Source organism: Periplaneta americana, chromosome 8, assembly GCF_040183065.1.
Source record: "Periplaneta americana isolate PAMFEO1 chromosome 8, P.americana_PAMFEO1_priV1, whole genome shotgun sequence".
In the NCBI taxonomy this organism is placed as follows: Eukaryota; Metazoa; Arthropoda; class Insecta; order Blattodea; family Blattidae; genus Periplaneta; species Periplaneta americana.
The window spans coordinates 11955855-11978192 of NC_091124.1; the positions used below are offsets into that span (position 1 = coordinate 11955855).

The following is a 22338-nucleotide window of genomic DNA, read 5'->3' on the forward strand; positions in this document are numbered from 1 at the left end:
TTGAAACTAAACCCGGCATTCCTGTAGCATTCTAATTTGGGGGACACTTTAAACAACTTTCACCATTCCAGCTTCCACCTTATCACCTGGTATATTGCTATCATGCAGTTAAGTATCTGATACGAGAGTTCAACTCTAAGCCTATGTATTCTCTTTTGCTCTTTTCTGAAGGATTTAATTTACTTTTCTTATCTTTTCCCTATTAATTCTTTCCTGAAAACTTCTCTTTTTATTCGTTTATTCTTTATTTCTTCTTTATATCTTTCATATTCGTATATTTCTTTCTTTCCCTTTTCTTAACTTATTTTATCTAGAGAAAATCAAAACTCGAGTCGGATTTAATTGACTATTACACGATTAGAAGAAACTATATAAAGATTGGAAGAAATAAAGTACTCTAATACAATAAAATATTAATTGACTTACCAAAATTATATTTCACTAATGTTAGCTTCACCAATACGTTTGAATGGAGCTGACATTTTCAGTTGACTATCTTCTATGCGGTAAACAAATGATGATCGCAAAGCATGTTTTATAGTACCGTAAACAATTTGCAGTTTTAAATGTTGGCCGCAAAGAAACAAATGGTAGGGAGGTGATAAAAACAGAAGAAATTATTTATTTATTTTTAATTATTTATTTATTTATTTATTTATTTAACCTGGTAGAGATAAGGCCATCAGGCCTTCTCTTCCCCTCCACTAGGGGATTACAACAACAATATTAAGAATACAATTACAATTATAATTACAATTAATATTAAATTTACAGATACAATAAAAATCAAAATACTAAAAGATTAACACTGATTAATAAAAGCTAGACAGTTTATTGTAAAAGTTAAGAAGAGCGAAGCATTTCTTTTATTGATTAAGTACAAATTAAACCTACTCTACGCAGTAAGAAAATGCTTAATAAGCTTGCTTTTGAACGCTACTAAATTCCGACAGTCTCTGCTGTCACTGGGTAGGGTATTCCACAAGCGCGAGAGCGAGATTGTGTATATTGATGAATACGATGATGTTTTATGTGTTGGTATGGCTATTATGCGGCTATTTTGCGTGCGTGTGAAGAGATTATGATATGATGACAGGTAACTGAAACGGGATATAAAGATTAGAAGAAATAAAGTACTCTAATACAATAAAATAGGTATTAATTGACTTACTATAATTACATTTCACTGATGTTAGCTTCATCTAAACGTTTAAATGGAGTCACTATTTTCAGTCGACTATCTGTGCGGGAAACAAATGACGATCGCAGAGCATGTTTTATAGTACCGTAAAGAATTTACAGTTTGAAATGTTGGCAAACAAAGAAACAAATGCTAGGGAAATGATAAAAGAAACAAATGCTAGGGAAATAATTAAATCGCAAGATAAGCAGCCATGATTGGTTGAAACACGTCCTTTCGTACCGTTTTATTGGTCGAAAGTAGTATGACGTAGTAAAAATATAATAGTCAAAATAGATTTAAGCCATGTGTACTTTTCAATACCATTTTAGTATGAATAGAATGATAATTAATAAAATGAAGTTAAAACGCATGCACTATTATTTGGATAAGATATGTAATTAACTAGTATCGTATCATATTTCATTCGCCTCGTCTTCCCATTGTTCTCCTTTTTCATATTGAATTCCCTGTGCCCAACCCCTTGTTCTTTTTCTATTACCATTGTTCTCCTTATATTCCTATTTACTTATCTTCTTGTATTATCCTCGTCTTCTCCTCGTTCTCCTTGTCTTCGCCTTGTTCTTCTTGCTTTCTCCTTCTTCTCCTTTTATTTCCCTTGTTCTTTTTGTCTTGCCCTTGTTCACATTGAATTTCTCGTGTTCCACCCTTGTTCTCCTTGTATCCTTCTTTCTCTCCTGGTCTACCTTTTGTTCTCATTATCTTCACCGTGTTCTGCTCACTTTCCCCTTGTTGTTCTTGTCTTCCCCTCACCTCGACATTGGCGCCTACGACAGTTGGCGACTCGTACATCGACATGGTTTCCATAACAGAGTTGGACGCCTTGCGACTTCCCATATCATAGCCCTATTCTTGACGTGTTTTATGTCATTGAGACTGCAATAGTACATTATGCAACGAGCCTTTAATGATAGTAATTAAAACGCAAGTATGTTTGTTTATGAAACGAGCGCAAGCGAGTTTCATAATTTTCATAGGAGCGTCGTAATCACCATTATAGGCAAGTTTCATACGACTTTTTATGCTCGACCATATTTCTAACTTGAAATTATTCAGAAGTATTCATTTTATTTGTATCTGACAGAAGATCGGAAGTGATCTTGTTCACAGTTGTTGTAAATTGTGAGATGTGCGCAGACGCGAAAGTATTGTTTTTTTCCGAGGAACAATAATGTCATTGACCTTGATGTAATGTAACATGAACTAATTTTGATATAACCTGGAAATTGATTTAGAATTGATAAACGAGATGACAAATTGAATTTATTTGAATATTACTTACAATTAACGCTAATTATTATAGTAACAGAACATAACCTTCTGCGACAGTATTGGATTTCCAGCCTCCGTGACGTTTCCCTCGTTGTCTTTCGATTGCATATCCGAGAATAATCGAAAACCTGAACTTTAATGAATAGGTGTACTTTAATGACATGCATTAAAGGACTGCTACCAGGTGTATAATTACTACATTTCGGCATGGTCGAGCATAAAGTACCTTTATTTCTGTCCAATAAATAACTGCATACACAAACTCCTTCCATTTTTCGCATCATCAATACGTAGTTCTACCTAAAGATAATAATTCTACAGCATATAGGAAAACTATTCACCTGTCGATTTTTTCTGACTTTTCTCCACGTAAGGTGAATTTCAGGTAATCCCATGGCAAATTCAACGACTTATCCTCCGAAATGCCGTCTTCGCCAATTCCACCGGCTTTAGATAACCTCATAGTAAAAAAAGCGTCATTAAATAACGTACTTTGAGAAAAGTTTGATTGGGCGCGATGTTTTTAGCCTTGAGAGTACTGCTATCTTGATCACGTTATTCATCTCCCTCCGAGTTTACTGCAAAGCACATGAACGGCCCTTCAAAGTCTTCAACATTCTCCCTACTCATCCCCAATCTTCCTACGACACAGATGACCTCGTGACATGGGGCTGCTACAGAGTGATTTAAAAAACTTGCATTTGATGGAGGATAATGTTAGATATCAAGAATTCGATCCCCAGTACCATTCTTTCTGTCATAAGAATTTACTCCATTTGCAACAGTTCCCTTTAGAGTAATTTCTATATTGCGATAACATCTAGACTGTCTCCTTGCTATATTTTATTATTATTATTATTATTATTATTATTATTATTATTATTTCATCTTCTATATCATTTGTATTATATTTATTCATATGATACCATCCTTTCATTTTCAATTGTCATTATTTTTTGTCATTATTTTAAATAATTATTATTCCAATGTACTTTTATTGTAATTTATATCATTGTTAATGTTTTTGTAATGAATTGTCTTGTACCGAACTGTTATTGGCCATTGTTGTACAGCACATAAAATATTAGTAAATAAAATAAACAAATAAAATTATTATTATTATTATTATTATTATTATTATTATTATTATTATTATTATTATTATTATTATTGCAGTTAAAATTTATGTTCTTGGCATTAAAATAAAGATTTGTGTTTCCAACAAGTTGTTTTATAAGCAGAATCTCATTGAATAATGAGAGATTCTTAGAATTACAGTTAATATCGTAAAATTTATGTAGCCTATACGAAGTATTGACATGGAATATACCTTTCATGCTCATCCCTATGCAAGTATTCCAAGCACAATAACAATCGTGTTCGAAATAATCAGCTGTAGATCTGGCCGCCATTTTGTTTTACTAGACCTACTAACCACGATCATCTCCTTAAACCGCCCGAATAGAGATTACCGTTAAGTCCTAATGGAGGTCCATGCACAGTAAAAATTCTTAACTAGGGGTTAGATGGAAATTTTAACTGTTGGTTACAGTAACCGACGTTGATGCACTTCACTATTAATTACACTGTACCAACTGAATGGTTATTTTAGCTTCGGTGCAGTCAACGATACCAGGATAGTATTTTGCGAATGTTAGAGGTTTCGTCATCATTATTGATTACGTAGCATTCGTAATCACAATATGGGAAAGCTCAGAGGAATAGAACCCAAGCAAGTATTCAGTTCAAGAGAGAATCAATTCACATCCGAGAGCAATTTGCTACTGCCTGGACTACACCGATGGCTCAAGAAACAGTTGATGATGATGATGATGATGATGATGATGATGATGAATTATGCTGCTTGTTTAAACTTTGAGACTGTAACACTAGTAATTTATGAAACAATGTTGTGAACGAAAGCAAATACGGTTATAACAAACCTAATGCTTTCGTAAAAAAAAAAAATGTCCCTACACAGGGGGAATTTCCATAGCAGGCTGACGAAAGAATAAAATAAAACAAACGAGACATTTCAACACGTGACAATAACGCCGAGACCTGCCAAATTATTGATGTCGCCATTCAAACTAATAGAAATATAATAAAGCAGGAAACTGAATATCTGATGAAATATATGGATCTCAAAATAGAAATACGAACAGGATACTAATCAGTTGTCAATGGTTCTGTATGAAGTGTTGTATAAAGGTTCACCGAAATATTTGTACTAGACCCGGAGCATGTAGCATGCCACCAAGGGACTGCTAAAACAGGAAACCACCCGAGAGAAGAAAAAACTAGCATGAAAACGTCTAAATCATTGGGGAATTAACGAATATACGTATAAAAATCGGGAAAGATATATTTTGAGAGTTTCAGAATAGCGTCAGCAGTCATAAACGGAATAGGCCTATAATAATATTAATAATAATGACGCGTCCTCAGGTTGCCGAAAGAGGAGGCGACTTCCAAATATGGAGAGTAGCTGCGAATATATTGAATAAGCAGTCGTGGACAGCCGATAAGGGATGGTCCTCCAGCTTGGGGGTTGGGCGAAGAGCTAAAAACCCATCACCGTAAAAAAAAAAAACAGCTTGTTACGAAACCACACAATAAGCCTCGGAATAAGACTGCTTCCCTGGCACAACCACAGCAAAGGAATAAGGTTATGACAAATTGAATGGGTTACATAACCTTTCTGTTTATGCGGATGACGTGAATATGTGAGAAGAAAATCCACAAACGATTAGAAAAACACGGAAATTTTACTTCAAGCGCGTAAAGCCATAGGTTTGGAAGTAAATTCCCAAAAGACGAAGTATATGATTATGTCTCGTGACCAGAATATTGTACGAAATGGAACTATAAAAATTGGAGATTTATCCTTCGAAGAGGTGGAAGAATTCAAATATCTTGGAGCAACGCAACAAATATAAGTTACACTCGGGAGAAAATTAAACGCAGAATAAATGTGGGAAATGTCTGTTATTATTCGGCTTAGAAGCTTTTGTCATCTAGTCTGCTGTCGAAAAATCTAAAAGTTAGAATTTATAAAACAGTTATATTACCGGTTGTTCTTTATGGTTGTGAAACTTGGACTATCACTTTGAGAGAGGAACAGAGATTAAGGGTGTTTGAGAATAAGGTTCTTAGGAAAATATTTGGGGCTAAGAGGGATGAAGTTACAGAAGAATGGAGAAAGTTACACAACGCAGAACTACACGCATTTTATTCTCCACTTGACATAATTAGGAACATTAATCCAGACGTTTGAGATAGGCAGGGCATGTAGCACGTATGGGCGAATTCAGAAATGCATATAGAATGTTAGTTGGGAGGCCGGAGGAAAAAAGACCTTTGGGGAGACTGAGACGTAGATGGAAGGATAATATTAAAATGGATTTGAGGAAGTTGGGATATGATGATAGAGACTGGATTAATCTTGCACAGGATAGGGACCGATGGCGGGCTTATGTGAGGGCGAAAATGAACCTCAGGGTTCCTTAAAAGCTGTTTGTAAGTAATAATATTAATAATAATAATAATAATAATAATAATAATAATAATAAGAAGAAGAAGAAGAAGAAGAAGAAGTAGAAGAAGAATGGTGGTGGTAGTACTGTATTAATGTCACATACTACTACTACTACTACTACTACTACTACTACTACTACTAGTAGTAGTAGTAGTGGGATGTATGGAGAACAAGGGGAACACAAGAAAAGCAAGAGAAATACAAGAAGAAGGGGAATACAAGGAGAACGAGGGAAACACAAGGAGAACAAGTAGAATAAGGAAGGATTTTGCATTTTTATATAAGGTCAATTCCCAAGTTATTTAAAAGTGCCTCAAAAATCCATTTACATACAAAATAAGATTGTGTAACTGTGATCACAACAAGAGAGTTAGCGTTTAATATGAATTTATAATAAAAATGAAAGCCTGAACGAAAATATGGCATGTAACAACATCCAAACCCAACTCATCAACATTAAATTTACTCTGAGCCACTGATGACAATTTTGCTGCAAAAATAGACTTCATTCGTAACACAATATTGCGTGTCATGGCAGCACTGACGGGGTTTCCTTCTGCTGACACATACCGAGTGAACAGCCAGGTAATTTACCACACCGTTTAACAACGGTAGCAGTTTCTAAAGGTGTTCCCATAATCGTAAATAGGAAGCCAAAATGGGAGAATGTGGTTGACATGACAACCAGGGGGAAGCCATTCTGTGACATCATTTATCCTGTCACAGGAACGAACACGAAACAACGCAAAAACGCGTATTAGGAACTACTTTTCAACCCTGCCTACACAGCTGTTTTTTAGGAGCGGAAGTTTTGACCTGGATGTTCAACGTCTCGGAAGTCTAGAAAACTTGTGGGAATCAGGTAGTTTCTGATCTGTTCTCTAGCGTCCTGACTTCATATTCGAATAGTGTCGCACGATGTTAGGGTAATTACATACCCAGTAACATGAAACGTTTATCCTTGTTTAAATATCACTGATCTCTCGTTGTAGAACCATTCATTACGCGTGAGTCAATCATTGAATGGAGGTGTGTTATATTTCTTCAGTGATATCACTATTATATCTCAATTTTATTTAGACAAAAGTAATATTACAAGTGATTACATTATATGAGCCGTCAGAGCAGAGTGGTGTAAGTCAAAAATGGATAATGAGGGTTAAAGTAAACATTCTGTAAAATACAGCGCAAAGTAGCAATTAATATTCAATTTATTTAGACTATTAGTAGTCAGTGGATAGCACGAAGGACATATTAATTGCTACTTTGTGCTGTATTTTACAGAATTTTTACTTTAAACCCCATTATCCAATTTTGACTTACACCATTTCTGCTCTGAACGGCTCATTATAGGTGCACCTACAAAGTATAATCAACGCATTTCTGAACTGCATTTTTAATTATTGTGCCATTAGACATAAATGCGCGTGTCACTGAAGATCACTGCTTCCATGCCAGTTGAATCAGTTTATCAAACAGCGTAGATTGTCTTTAATAACTGAGCTTCTACACGTGATTTTGTGCAAACATATCAAGGACCTATTACGATTTTTTCAAGGACCTATTACGATTTTTCCTGAAATCTCTGTATGTACGCTTTGTGGCTAGTCTTCTTCTCTACCTTTCTAGTGTAACATTGAGAATAAATTTCAGGCGTTTCATTGGTTTTATCTAGATAACTTCTCCATTTCCTATGTCCTGTGTATTGTCTACATTCAGGTTAGTCCGGAAACTTATTGATTGCCCATTATATTTACATAGCGTAGAAATTTATACAGTGTTACTATAAATTATCTTTCCGATTACAAACTTGAATAACTATCGTTAGGAGACACTTAGAAACATGATATTGGTGTCAATGGAAAGATAAACTCAAATATTTCTGTTATGTTGGTGAACCTGTTACATATTTATTAATTCCGTTGCTAGGAGACGATATAACAGAAAAATAGCTGCAAACGAAGACAGGGGGGCATTTTGTGTGCTAGATTTTCACATATCCCAGTCTGTTGTCACTGTACAACGCAATTTTAGAAGAAAATTTGGTGTTGATTCACCCAGTGAGCCCAGTATCCGTAAGTGGTACCTAGACATGTTACAGTTATGGCTTCTTCCACAACTGGAACAGGACATTCGAAGGTCTCATTTTTCAGCAGGATGGGGCACCACCCCATTACCACTTAGATGTCAGAAACGAGCTGAATACACGACTTCCAAGGAGATGGATTGGACGTGCTGCTGGCCGTAAAGATTTAGAATGTTTGCACTGGCCTCCACGTTCCCCCGACCTCACGCCTTGTTTTTTTCTGTGGGGTTTTATAACACAACAAGTGTATCAGCCACCATTACCACCTACCATTGAGGATCTTCGTGTCCGCATCACAGAAGCCATTGCACTGGTGGATGGTCCAATTCTACAACGTGTATGGCAGGAAATTGACTACAGATTTGATGTGTGTCGTGTGACACAAGGAGCTCACATTGAGCACATGTGACTTACTTACGGTTGTGAACCAAATGTTTCTCTTTTTGTTTCATGTTTCATGTTTTCCAGTGAAAAAATTTAAAAAATTGTTAGAGTTTCTGTTTCTGTTGATACCAATTTCATGTTTTCTAATTTTTGCTGATTTAAGAGTAGCACATGTGATTTAACCGAATGGGTAGCAAAATATATTTGAGTTTCTCTTTCAATTGATACCAATATCATGTTTCTAAGTGTTTCCTAACGATAGTTATTCAAGTTTGTAATCAGAAAGATCGTTTATAGTAACACTGTATATTTAAACCGTGAAAGGTATGATGAAGGAAGAAAATTTCCGCCATCGGTACCATCATCATCGTCATGGTTATTATTGGAAGGGACAAGAAGCATTCCTAAGCACTTCAGTCTAATTAGATTCTGATGGATCCGTTATGAAATGAGTTGCATGTCGATTGTGTTGTCTAACTAAGCCGGTTTCTCCATTCGCAGTATCACGCATTCCTCTTCAGTCAACAAGTTATTATATCACACTTCCGGTGGTGTTCTGCCTTACCTCATAGATCCACATGAGTCTTTATGTCCCCTTCAGGAGTGACATCATGGGAAGCTCCGGTTTCTCTCTGTAAATCTATGAGTCGTCTAGAAGCAAACACCACTGTCATCTTCCAACCTCTGGAAACCGCGTGGAATATCCACCACGACGAACTGCGCGTTCAGCACTTCAATAACGAAAGTGGTGTCCGGTTTTTCGAAATTGATATGATAAAGAAAGAAGGGGAACTGTTGAGTGTGTTGATGAAATGAAGATGGAAAATAGGAGAACTGTAAAAAAAAAATACTCACAATTTTGGCTTCGTCTACCATAAATACATCTGTGCTATCGCTGGAATTTGAACTCGGGTCCATGGCCGTGTAAGCCAGCGTTCTGCTAATTGAGCCAACTTTCGAAGAAAATGTTAGACCATCTGTCTATCTTCTTCATTGCTACCCTGCATCTCAGTTCAGAGGGTCTGCATTTTAGTTTGTCTATATGTCTAACCTGGAGTCATTCTTATTCTGTTCAGTACTTCATATACTCATTCATCATCATCATCATCATCATCATCATTATTGTTATCTATGTTAACTCTGAGGTTCTATCTGAAATAGTCTGAAACGTCTATCCCTCTACTGCATGTATATGGATGTATGAAGGTGTGTAAAGGATCTATACCAGGCGTTCTCAATCTGGTGCTCGCGAGCACCAAGGTGCTCTTTTAATGACATTTGGTGCTCTCATCATGAGAGTAAAAATGTACTCGCAATCAAGAACGAACCTGAAGTCCTTTTACAATTCAAACTTTGTGTACAGCCGGAACAAATAGTGTTCTATCCATCCATTGTACTATTTTAGCGGCCTAATAGGTCTTCCCGTACATCATGGTGTATAACCCCATTCAATTCATTGTGAATGTCATAAAAAATCAAGATTAGCCTATTAAAGATAATAATATGACTACTTGTGAGAAACTTCACTTGATAGATCTCCAGTCAACCTTAGAGTGAAATATTTGTTTTAAAAGAAGAGATTCATAGCTTTGGGAGATGGGGACAGAAAATAGCAAAAAGATTCCAAAAAATGCTGAATGTTTCTTTCAAATGTCTGGCTATATTAGACAACCACTCTACGCTAAAAACTTTCTCAGTTATGAAATACCTCAAGAACAAAGCACGATCACGATTAACTGATTCACATCTGTAGGACTGTTTCTCGTTGGACATTACTAAAATTCTGAGTGACATTCAAATTCAAAGATATTATTACAGTGGCGAGCGATTTAACATTTCATTTGTTTATTTATTTATTTATTTATTTATTTATTTATTATCGTTCTGTTTGTTCTTCGTTTATTTATTTATTTATTTATTTATTTATTTATTTATTTATTTATTTATTTATTTATTTATTTATTTATTTATTATCGTTCTGTTTGTTCTTCGTTTATTTATTTATTTATTTATTTATTTATATACTAATTTATTTATTTATTTATTTATTTATTTATTTGTTTATTTATTTATTTATTTATTTATTTATTTATTTATTTATTTATTTATTTATTTATTTATTATCGTTCTGTTTGTTCTTCGTTTATTTATTTACTTATTTATTTATTTATTTATTTATTTATTTATTTATTTATTTATTTATTTAGGCCTATTCAACCTATTCTATTTCATGGTGCTCTGTCACTTAGCATCATGTGTGGACGGTGCTCACAATCTCCAAAAGGTTGAGAACTCCTGATCTGTACTCTCCATCTTATCACACAGATGAAGACAACATCGTTGACTTTCTGTTTGAGTTTAGAAATCGTATAGTTTTTACGCCAGTGACGCAACACTGTTCCGGAGGACCAGGTTTCAGTTCTACTCGGAAAAAAATTAGTATCGTGTACTATTATTTTCCTTTGTTTTGCGTGTTGCAGCCTTGCCCAGAGTCAGGAGACTTCCGCGAGCAACAGTGTTCGGCATTTAACGCCGAGCCGTACGAGGGCGCCATGCTGATTTGGTCGCCACACCAAGACGAAAGCGAACCCTGCGCCCTGACGTGCAGGGGGCATCCTGCCGGCGAGCCCCTCACGTCCGAGGAGCCCATAGTCGTCCAGCTGGCCAATAAAGTGCAGGACGGAACGCGCTGCCGCCCCGGGAGCCTGGACATGTGCATAAACGGGAAGTGCCAGGTCAGTCTGTAGCACTGATTGGTGTTGCGCTAGCTTGGCTACTTGTTGTTATTCATTCAGACTTGAACACTTCAACCTCGATACCGTCAACATTATGTTTATATTTAAAGAGTTTATATTTTGTAAGTTGTGCCACACATAAACTAGAGCTGGAAACGGGCATTCATTGAAAGACATTGCAGTCCTTTAAATTGATGGAAAATTTGTCCATAGCCATGGATCAAGTCGTGGAGGGACCTTCCCTAGTAGTGATACACTAATTGAAAACTATTTGCGAGAAAAATTTAGGATATACTTATATTTCTCAGATACGAGATCTGCTGAAAATCGAACAGGAAACAGTGACAGTGAAAATATTCAGTATTTTATTTAGGCCCAAGACTTTATAATAAAATTTCAAACCATTTTCCAAATTTGAATTTTTTTTTAAATTGAAACTTTTAAAAAGGAAATTTGTAAAATTATCCATGATATATAATAGTAACAAATGCACTTTTTTTACCTTTTATTTCTATCGACTATATTCATGTTTTTATTGAATATCACTAGCTTCTGTCGGATTGTCAATTTATATTAAATGTGTATTTTTCTCTCTTTTTCTCTTTCTTCTTTATTCTTGCTCTTGTGTTGTATTTATTTGTTTGAATTAAGTTACTTACTGTATTTAGTAAACTGTCCTTGTAAATTTTATGTTATATTATTCACTAAGACCACACCGTACACGAGCCTGGCTCTTACGGTAGTGGCTAGAAACACTTTTATTTTATAAATGCAATTTGTACTTACTAGGTAGCTAGTTAAAATAAATAAAATAAAAAAATTTAGGTTTGCTCCCGTCACTTCATGTGACGTGGAAATAAGTTTCCTTCGTTTCAAATCATGTTTAACTAACAGACGAAGAATTTATGGGTTCGAAAATCTTCGAATGCATGTAGTCATACACTGTAATGAAATGTACAGAGCAGAACTGTAAATTTGATGTATCTTGCATGTTTATTTATATATATGCTATAAAATTACGTGTTTCAACCTACCATAATATTATCAATATGTTGTTCTAGTCAGGAACCACTTTTACAGCAGACCTGACAGTACCTTTGTGCTGGAAGCGGGAGTTTGTTGACATTGAAGTCCGGTCGCTTAGCCACGTTCAAAGACACAAGTCCCCAAGTTCCGAGCTTTGATAATTACACTCAATAATGACAATAATAAACTCATTAATTAAAAATACAATTAATAATAATACTAATAATTAATACTAACAATAATTAATAATAATAATAATAATAACAACAACAACAAGAACAACAGGGAATATACTAAATTAAATGAAACGATCACTTAAAATAACATTTGAAATAAATCTAATTTGTATCTTAAAACTAAGATCGAACTAAAACCCACGAGTATGATATGTTCATATCTGCACAAGTACCTTTCAAATTACACTCATTTCGCTGTCAACTCACTCACTGCAATGGAACTACGACACATTTCACTGATTCTATCCTGATTTCACTAACACTTCAAAAACATTTCACTGTTCAAATACTTTGCATTGCCACTGCTTCACTGACAGGAACACCTTTCACTTACACAGCACACTTCACTGACACGACATACTTCTTCACTCATACAACACACTTCACTGACACAACATAATTCTTCACTGATACAACACTTCAATAACAACATATCATTTACACCCTTTAAATACTGTGTATAATTACCGTCTATTAGTAAGGTCCTTAAGCCTATTTTTAAATACATTTTTGGTTGTTGGTAAAGCCTTTAGTAAGTCTGCAGGTAAAGCATTCCAGTCCCTGATAGTACGATTGAGAAAAGAAAACTTTCCAGTGTCCGTCCTCTGTCTTCTTTCCCTCAATTTATATGAGTGGTCGTTCCTTGAAGAGTAATTTGGCGGCTGCAACCTATTTTTTATTTCTCTCCAGGCAGGCAGGGATAATAAAGATGAGAAAGAGAAAAATAACATGGAAAAGAGAGGAAATTAAACAAATGTAGATGATTTTAAAGGCATGTTGGGTCCGATAAGTACAATATAAGTATCAAATATGTGTAGGTTTATTACAATCAAATTACTTATCAATAGTAAGCTTACACACGTTTAACCATTACAATATTACATGAAATGGTATATAAAAGTTTTTGGCAAACGTTTTCGCCGTAACCATGGCATCTTCAGGTCAAATTAAAAAAGAACACAATAACACATGATGAACACTTAAAAATATTCAGGTTAAAACAATCGTTAAAAGTCTAAAACCTGGTTTGGTAGGCAGTTAGAACATATGCTATTAAAAATTATTACATGTAGCATGAAATTAACACCATGAAGAACATAGCATAGGCAATTAACACTGTACTAATTGATAAGTGTACAAAGAAGTGGAGTAAAAGCATAACAATCTTCAAATACAGGCAGATGCAGTTTCCAAAATAACGAGACATGCTACAGAATGTAGGTCGCTCGTGCTGCTGTTTTATGGACGTATGAAATCAAAGCCCTGTAAAAGTATAATGGGGTAATGTAAGAGAATTTATTAAATTGAGAACCAAGAAGGAAATATTAATTTTGAAGGCGTGGTTAAAAGTACTTACAAAATAGTTGAGGAGAGGTTGACCTGTTTCCAATGATGCAGCAACACGACTGAGCTTTACAGAGAGATGTAGCAAATAAAGAAAACTATGTACCTGGCAAACCTAGTGGTTAAACCGGAATTATTTCTGTACAATTTTGAAGAGCGGGTTATTTAAGTTAGGATATTGTTCATTGAGTGAATGGGTATTATTATTATTATTATTATTATTATTATTATTATTATTATTATTATTATTATTATTATTATTATTATTATTAGAATGGGTAGCTATGTAATACTCCTCTGCGGCATCCATGTACTTATTATTATTAACGGTCTTTAAAACCTGGACAGTGTCATCTATACTATAATGTAGATGAGTCAAAAATAGGATAGAGTATAGGGCCTAATATTAAAATAGTAAATTGGGAATAAATAAATGACACATGTCACAATGTGGACTATAAGTAGACAACAGTGTAGGGTGTCCTTGTTTACCACGAGCAACTACATACCGATTAAAAGGCGGTTCACCATTCACAGAAACAAAAACCGCATCTATCTCATCAGCAGTTGGTCTATTATACCGACGCTGGTCTTCAGTAATATTATCAACAAAGCTTAAATCAACTGAACGCGGGCTACTGGAAGATAATTCTTGCTGTAATACATCTCCGTCTGTTTGATAAGATATTGCATATTATGACTTGGTACTTAAAATGTTAGAAAGTTGTTGCAATGTTTATAATTTTAGAGAAAAATTTCTAGGATGTTCATCTCTAATGCGATTAGCTAGGGCTGAATCTATAATGTAAAGTTGACCATAAAATGGTGAGCAATTTTCATGAGGCAATAAATCGGATACGTATGAAGTTAAGTTCATATTTGTATACCGGTATGTATTTTTTCTGTATGTGATTTGATCCTGGTTGAGTGGAAGAAAAGGCCTGATGGCCTTAACTCTGCCAGGGAAAATAAAACTATTATTATTATTATTATTATTATTATTATTATTATTATTATTATTATGCTTCTTGTCTACGCGGATGACGTGAATATGTTAGGAGAAAATCCACAAACGATTAGGGGAAACACGGGAATTTTACTGGAAACAAGTAAAGCGATCGGTTTGGAAGTAAATCCCGAAAAGACGAAGTATATGATTATGTCTCGTGACCAGAATATTGTACGAAATGGAAATAAAAAATTGGAGATTTATCCTTCGAAGGGGTAGAAAAATTCAAATATCTTGGAGCAACAGTAACAAATATAAATGACACTCGGGAGGAAATTAAACGCAGAATAAATATGGGAAATGCCTGTTATTATTCGGTTGAGAAGCTTTTATCATCCAGTCTGCTGTCAAAAAATCTGAAAGTTAGAATTTATAAAACAGTTATATTACCGGTTGTTCTATATGGTTGTGAAACTTGGACTCTCACTCTGAGAGAGGAACATAGGTTAAGGGTGTTTGAGAATAAGGTGCTTAGGAAAATATTTGGGGCTAAGCGGGATGAAGTTACAGGAGAATGGAGAAAGTTACACAACACAGAACTGCACGTATTGTATTCTTCACCTGACATAATTAGGAACATTAAATCCAGACGTTTGAGATGGGCAGGGCATGTAGCACGTATGGGCGAATCCAGAAATGCATGTAGAGTGTTAGTTGGGAGACCGGAGGGAAAAAGACCTTTGGGGAGGCCGAGACGTAGTTGGGAGGATAATATTAAAATGGATTTGAGGGAGGTGGGATATGATGATAGAGACTGGATTAATCTTGCACAGGATAGGGACCGATGGCGGCCTTATGTGAGGGCGGCAATGAACCTTCGGGTTCCTTAAAAGCCATTTGTAAGTAAGTAAGTAAGCTTCGTCCTTGGATTCTAAAACAGTAGAGTTCTAGTCCTGGAACTTGAATTTTATTTTCAGAAAATGATGCAAATGCCATTCCACTGTCGTATTCTCTGTTGTTGTTAATGAAATTTTTGTCATTTGAAATGAGTTCTTTGAGTTAATTATTTGTACTTCGCTCAGGGAATAGGACTATGTATGACATCCAACCTTCTTCCATTGGAAGCTTGACAGTTATACTGCATTTTCAACACCTTAACATGGAGAAAATATTTTGTTATCAAAAGTATGTCGTAAGTATATTGTTTTGACTGCAAGAAATATTATTTCAATTTTTTATTAACATATACCTATGTTTTCATATTCAAAATTTATTTTTTTTCTTCTCCAGAAAAATTGCCCACGTGTTAATCCAACTTTATTCCACGGAAATACTCAACTGAAAATTTAAGACATATTGATATTGCTATTGATATTGATATATTTATTTCTACAACTCGTATTTGGTAATGGGTCGCCACCACATCTCTGTATTCGTGCTCCCCATTACTTTCTAATTACAATAACACATACAAACTTTCATTGACGTGTGCAGTCATCTTATTTTACCTTTGTTACATCTATTATTATAATACATACTCTCAATTTGCTTTCTAACCTCTCACCTTAAAATTTCCTCTTCTATCTAATGAACACCTTACCACTTTTATTGTTTACTTATATTGAAGTACTTCCTATCGTCTAAAATTTCCCTAAATTTGAACTAACTTTTACTAACACTATTTAATCATACTCATTCACTTTCCTCACTAATTTACAATCAATTCTACCTCTCCTCACTTCTGTCATCACTCTTATCCCCTATTTCTCCATTAGACACTGAATCACATGTTTATTTTGTTTATTTGTTCCCTTTCACCCCGATAAATTTTCCGTTTGGCATTATTTTTGTAAGTCAACTCAACCTTCATTTGTAAACTTACATTGAAATACTTCCCGTCTTCCTGTCAATTTAATACATATATTCATACATAACAATGTAGAAGAAAAGAGAGGACAGGAAGATAAAGTAGAGAAGGAGAAGAAGAAGAACAATAGGAAAGGAAAAATATAAATAAAATAAAAGCAATTACAGGTTACAGAAGGTCAAAAGAAAGTACCAAAGAAATAGAAGGAAAAACAAATAGTGTGGAAGAAAGAAAAAATAACTAAAAGAAAAGAGAAAAATTTGATATTAAAGAAATGAGAAGCGAATAACATACAAATAAGAACTGAAAGAAGAATAAAAGATAGAAGAGATCAAAAAAACTAAAGAGAGAAAATCGAAGAAGATGGTAGAATAATAGGTATAAGAAAAAAGAAAATATGGAAGAAATAAGAAGAATAGATCGAAAAGAATGACCAGAAAAATATGGTTAAGGGGAATAAATAACAAAAAAGGTAGAGAAAAAGAAGGTAGAAGGAAAATAAAAGAAGAGAAGTAAAGGAATATAAAGAAACATAAATTGGAGAAGAAAAAAAAAAGAAATGAAGTATGGAAGCATAAATAATAAAATCAGAGAATTAAGTTAACAATATTATTCCTGGCCACTTAGTCGTAATGAGTGCACCTCTGTACTTGTGGTTGGACATTGTGTCTACTGTTACACATACTGTGACACGGTACACGAAGGGGAACACAGTCGGTAGAACCTAAAAATGAGAGCGATTCAATCCGGCATCGGAACTTGAATCCGATTGGCTTAGTGGATAAAGCGCTAGCACGTAAAGCTGGGAACCCGGGTTCGAGTTCCGGTGCCGGAGAGAATTTTTCTCCCTTCTACCGATTCTTCACCGTATGGAAACGCAGAATTTCTGTACTGAAACTCCATATGTACTTCGGTACATCATAGTAATATGAAATAGAGATGGACGAGTTAAGATTCAGAGAACTGAAACCAGGACGAAAAAGACAAGAAGAAAAACAAAACCCTTTCATATTCTGCCTGTTTATAGCAGAGACGTCACACAAAAGTGGTAACTCTGAGTCTTACTACCGTTACAGCGATGGCCTATAATAAATTCAAGTGATTGTGCTCCACATATGTTGAACACACGGATGTCACAAGTGCTACGATTCTATGGCGAGGTCATAATCGGATCAAGACCTCTCTGGGATGCAATCCGTTTAAAAACATTTCATTTACAAGCTGCGTTTACCACTTCCGATGTGAACACCGCCATTACAGTCTACAACTAGAAAAATACGTAGAAATATATCTGAATGTCATGGTTCATGAGCGCTATACACAACACAATTATTTTGACTGAGCTGCTGCTTCAGCTATCGCTCAGTTCTTCGGTTGTTTTTACATTTAAGCCAAATATATTGTTCTCAGTTCGCTGTGTTAACGGTACGGGAAAACAACGATGACATACTATACCGGGTGATTCAGATATCGTGTTCAAACTGAAGGAAATTATATAGGACTCGAAATATGCATTTTTGGAAAAAGAATCTGTTGTCTCCAAACAAATTCTCAGTCGGTAGGCCTACAAGCCCGAAATGCTGGAAACTATATTTAAGGATATGGAAAAGTGAGATCCCGAAACGATCGGTCTGACCCTTTAAGGGCTGTAGCGTCACGTATTATTTTTATAATGGTATTATTTTGTTGTTATTATTACTATTATTATTATTATCAATAATTAATAATGTTGATATTACTTGCACTACAGCTTTGAAAATTTTCATGTATGTACTAAGTAATGTCTAGAACTAGAATGTAAAAAATAATTCATGTAGGCCTATCTTTTTATGTGTATGTATGTATTTATTAACACTACAATTGGGTATACACCCGGTGGTAGTGATATATAATATACAATAATTACAATTACATGAAATAAAATAAAATAAACGTAAATGAAATAAAATAAAATAAACGTAAATCTATAAATAGTAGATGCAATAAACCTAGGACTATAAATAAAAACTATTCTATAATATTGCCTACGATAAGCAAAAGTAAATCTAAATTATAAGTAGTTCTATTTCACCCAACTATTACCAATTTAAGTAATTACATATCACCTTAATTAATTACATACGAACTTAATTACATATCATCTTAATTAATTACATATCACGTTAATTTTTTATATATGTATCAACTCAATTAATTACATGACACAACTTAAATAATTACACTGCACCTCCAATTAAATTTTCAGTCTAATCTTCTCAACCTTTCCTTAAATGTACTGATTTTAAGAGGACCACCCTGAAAGATTGCCGCAGGTAAGCTGTTCCAGTCTACTATTGTGCGGTTAACAAAGGAAAATTTTGCCACGTCCGTTCTTTGTTTTCTACATTTAAACTTCCTAATATGATCAGCCCTTCCTAAGTATGATGGTGTTGCTAATCTAGCATTGATATCGGTCCATGCTTTGTGTCCCATTTGTGCCTTGAACAATGCGGTGAGTCTGGTTTTTCGTCGCCTTGACTTGAGAAGTTTCCACCCTAAGTCTTTTACTATCTCCTCACCATGTCCCTTTCCCATTTTGACATATTTTGCTGCCTTGCGTTGGACCTTTTCTATTGAATCAATTTGGTTTTGTCTGTACGGATCCCAACCTACTGCTCCCTATTCCATAATTGGGCGAACAAGGGTTTTGTACGCTAATTCTTTTGACTTTCGGTTAGATTTCTTCAGAATACGCATATAGAAATGTAGTGTTTTCCAGGCTTTCCTTGTGGTATATATAGCTTATAGCTTATAAAATACCAAAATTCAGTTCAGACCCCTCTCAAGTTGAATCATATTTTACTAAATTGACCTCAAGCATAAGAAGAGTGAATTCGATGGTTTTACATTTCCTCGAACTGAAATTAAAAAAAAATTGAACATCCACTTATAGGAAATGGGCAATTCGATGCCTGCCACAGGACTTGAGAGTTTATCGAACTTTGAAAAGTATATCTGAACACAGTACAGTGGCTACGTGACTTTCATTTTTTCCCTGTAAATACTTGCGGTTGTAATTTAATCCTTTTAACTGTGCAGCACTTTCGCGTAATTAAATTTAGTAATGTGGACAGAAATAAAACATTGGTCGATATAAAAACGAGGCTGGCGGGCGGGCGGTGTAGAGTACAGTCAATCCAGTCTCTGCCTGGACGCTGCTGACTGCCGTTAATTAAACGGGGCGTCATTTTAAAGCGTCACAACTTGAACAATGCTGATTTCATGCAGAAAGAATCACGGCGTTATTAACGGTTTATAACTGTCAAACGGACGATAAGCTACGCACATCGGTCGTCAAGTTAGCGACATTGAATGCGTGTTACCATGGCAACGGTCACTGCAATTCGGACTTGGTCTAATTCTCCATTTCAGGGTTGCCAGATTGGACGATTTATCGCGATTTAGACTACATTATAGTAGTTTTATTTTACCAGGCAGAGTTAAAGCTATAAGGCTTTCTTTTCCACTCAACCATGTTTAAATAATATACACATGAAATACATAAACAGTATACAAAACAACACAAAAGTAGATACCATAGAGCAGTCGTGGCGAAAATGTGACTCACGAGCACATTGTGGCTCGCAATGATAGCTGAGCATTTCTCTTACTTCTTACCTTCCCCAACCCCCACCCTGTCACTCACTGGAGTCAAACTCCGTTCCATTTGTATTTGTCTCTCACCTGCGAGTGGCGTATCGTCGCAATGTCTCTCTCGAAACCATGTACCTCTACAAAAACGAAAGTTTCAAGTAGGATAGGAGGACGCATTTTTTTGTTGCCAATATGATGAGAATATTAAATGTATGATTTGTTCACAAGTATTACGAGGAAACGGTTGTATAACATAAAACAGCATTACACTACATGTCATTCATGAAACATTAAAAGGTTAAGTGTTTGTTGTTGTTATTATTGTTGTTGTTGTTATTATTATTATTATTATTATTATTATTATTATTATTATTATTATTACCTCTGTACGTCGATTCTTTTTCAGCAGATTTACAAATAATGCGATCAGATCTTCAATTTAAACTCACAGATTTACAATGTGATGTTAAATGAAAGCTAGATGTAAGGACTTGACAATGTTGAACTTTTCAAATTCTTGCCAAAAAAGAAATATCCGAAGCTTCGCTCTTTCGCTTCCTCTGTTGAAGCCATGTTAGCTACAACTTACGTTTGTGAAAAATTATTTTCAACAATGAAAATAGTAAAAACTAAATTTAGATCACGACTGACAGACAAATACCTTTGTGAACAACTACGACTGGCAGTAAGTGACATAATTCCTGATTTTGAAACTCTGTCGCAGAGACATTCTGAAGACAGTTAATTTTAGTTTGTGATAATGTGTCCTATGTTTTCTTGTTCATTTCTTTCTTCGTTACACGTACTAAACATTAATTTGTAACCTTATAGTGTATAAAATTATATTTAAGTGCTTGATATAAGGAAAATGAAATCCGTTAATAAGTCAGACAGTTGCTTTACTTCCCCTTGGGGGTCCGCCTCCCTCCATAGGTGCTATGCACGTCGCAGGTTACACAGTGGCTCGGCGCACGATCACATTTTCGCCACGGCTGCCTTATAGATTATATAAATAAAGTAGAGAATTACATATAGGTCTAATCAAAATCAGTTACATAATACGAGGGGAACGTATGCAATTTATAAGACAAACTGCACGAGATATACTCTACGATTATATAATAATATAGGCCTATTATACCAATAAAAGATGTATGGAATGCATAATAAGAATAAAAGAAATTTAGTTGATAACGAAATCACTTGGAATATAATATAGTTATATACTAATACGAGAATATAAGCGGATTACAATACATAAAAAGTTGAATATCGAAAACGTATTATACAGGGTGATTCACGAAGATTTACCGTCGCCTACAGTGCTTATTTCCGAAGACATTCTGAGCAAAAAAGTCGTATAAACATTTATCCTAACTCAATATTTTCAAAATTACACTAATTTGAAGTTGTTAGTAAAATACTTTTTTTTTTATTTAGTTTTAAGGGTAAAAAATATTACAGATAAAGAATGAACTATTCAGGAGTACCATTTCTTTAATTAGCTAGTATTCTGAAGCTAAAAATGTGTTGTGAATTCCATAGTTGCTTCGTACAGATTTTTTTTTTTTTTTCGATTTTTAACCACAAAATTACATTTTTAAGCATTTATCACAACAATTGTTACAAATCACGCCATTCTTGTAAATTCTTTAAGACTGTACATTAGGACTCATAATTAAACTGTAAAGAATCAAGTTCCTGAAGTCGTGCGATTTGTAAGAATTTTTGTGATAAGTAGGCCTACGTAAAAATGATGTAATTTTTAGTTAAAAATTTAAAAATAAAACCTGTACAATGCAATTAACAACACATTTTTAGCTTCATAACAGTAGTCGTCAGCACTCGCTGAAATGAGTAAAGTGTAACGAGTGCATCGTAATATGCTCTGTCGTGCAGAAGGGAGAGATAGAAAGCATACCCGCCAGCAGCCACGGATGCACGCCAGTAAAATATCTTATCCACGGGTAAGAGACACTAGCCCGAGGCTGCAGTGTTCTGCTGACTGCTGGTCTACGCCTTATTTTCTTTTGTTTCCACGCTCTCAAAAATATATTATATGGTAAT

The 22338-nt window shown here is 34.8% G+C and overlaps 1 protein-coding gene across 1 annotated transcript in view; it reads left to right on the plus strand.

Moving 5' to 3' along the window:
- The window catches only part of nolo (no long nerve cord), a 600625-nt gene that overhangs the window by 271372 nt on the left and 306915 nt on the right, over window positions 1–22338 (plus strand). Inside the window, exon 4 of the mRNA XM_069832206.1 lies at window positions 10962–11216. Within this exon, the coding sequence (XP_069688307.1) occupies window positions 10962–11216 (255 nt within the window). The remainder of the gene's footprint in view (window positions 1–10961; window positions 11217–22338) is intronic.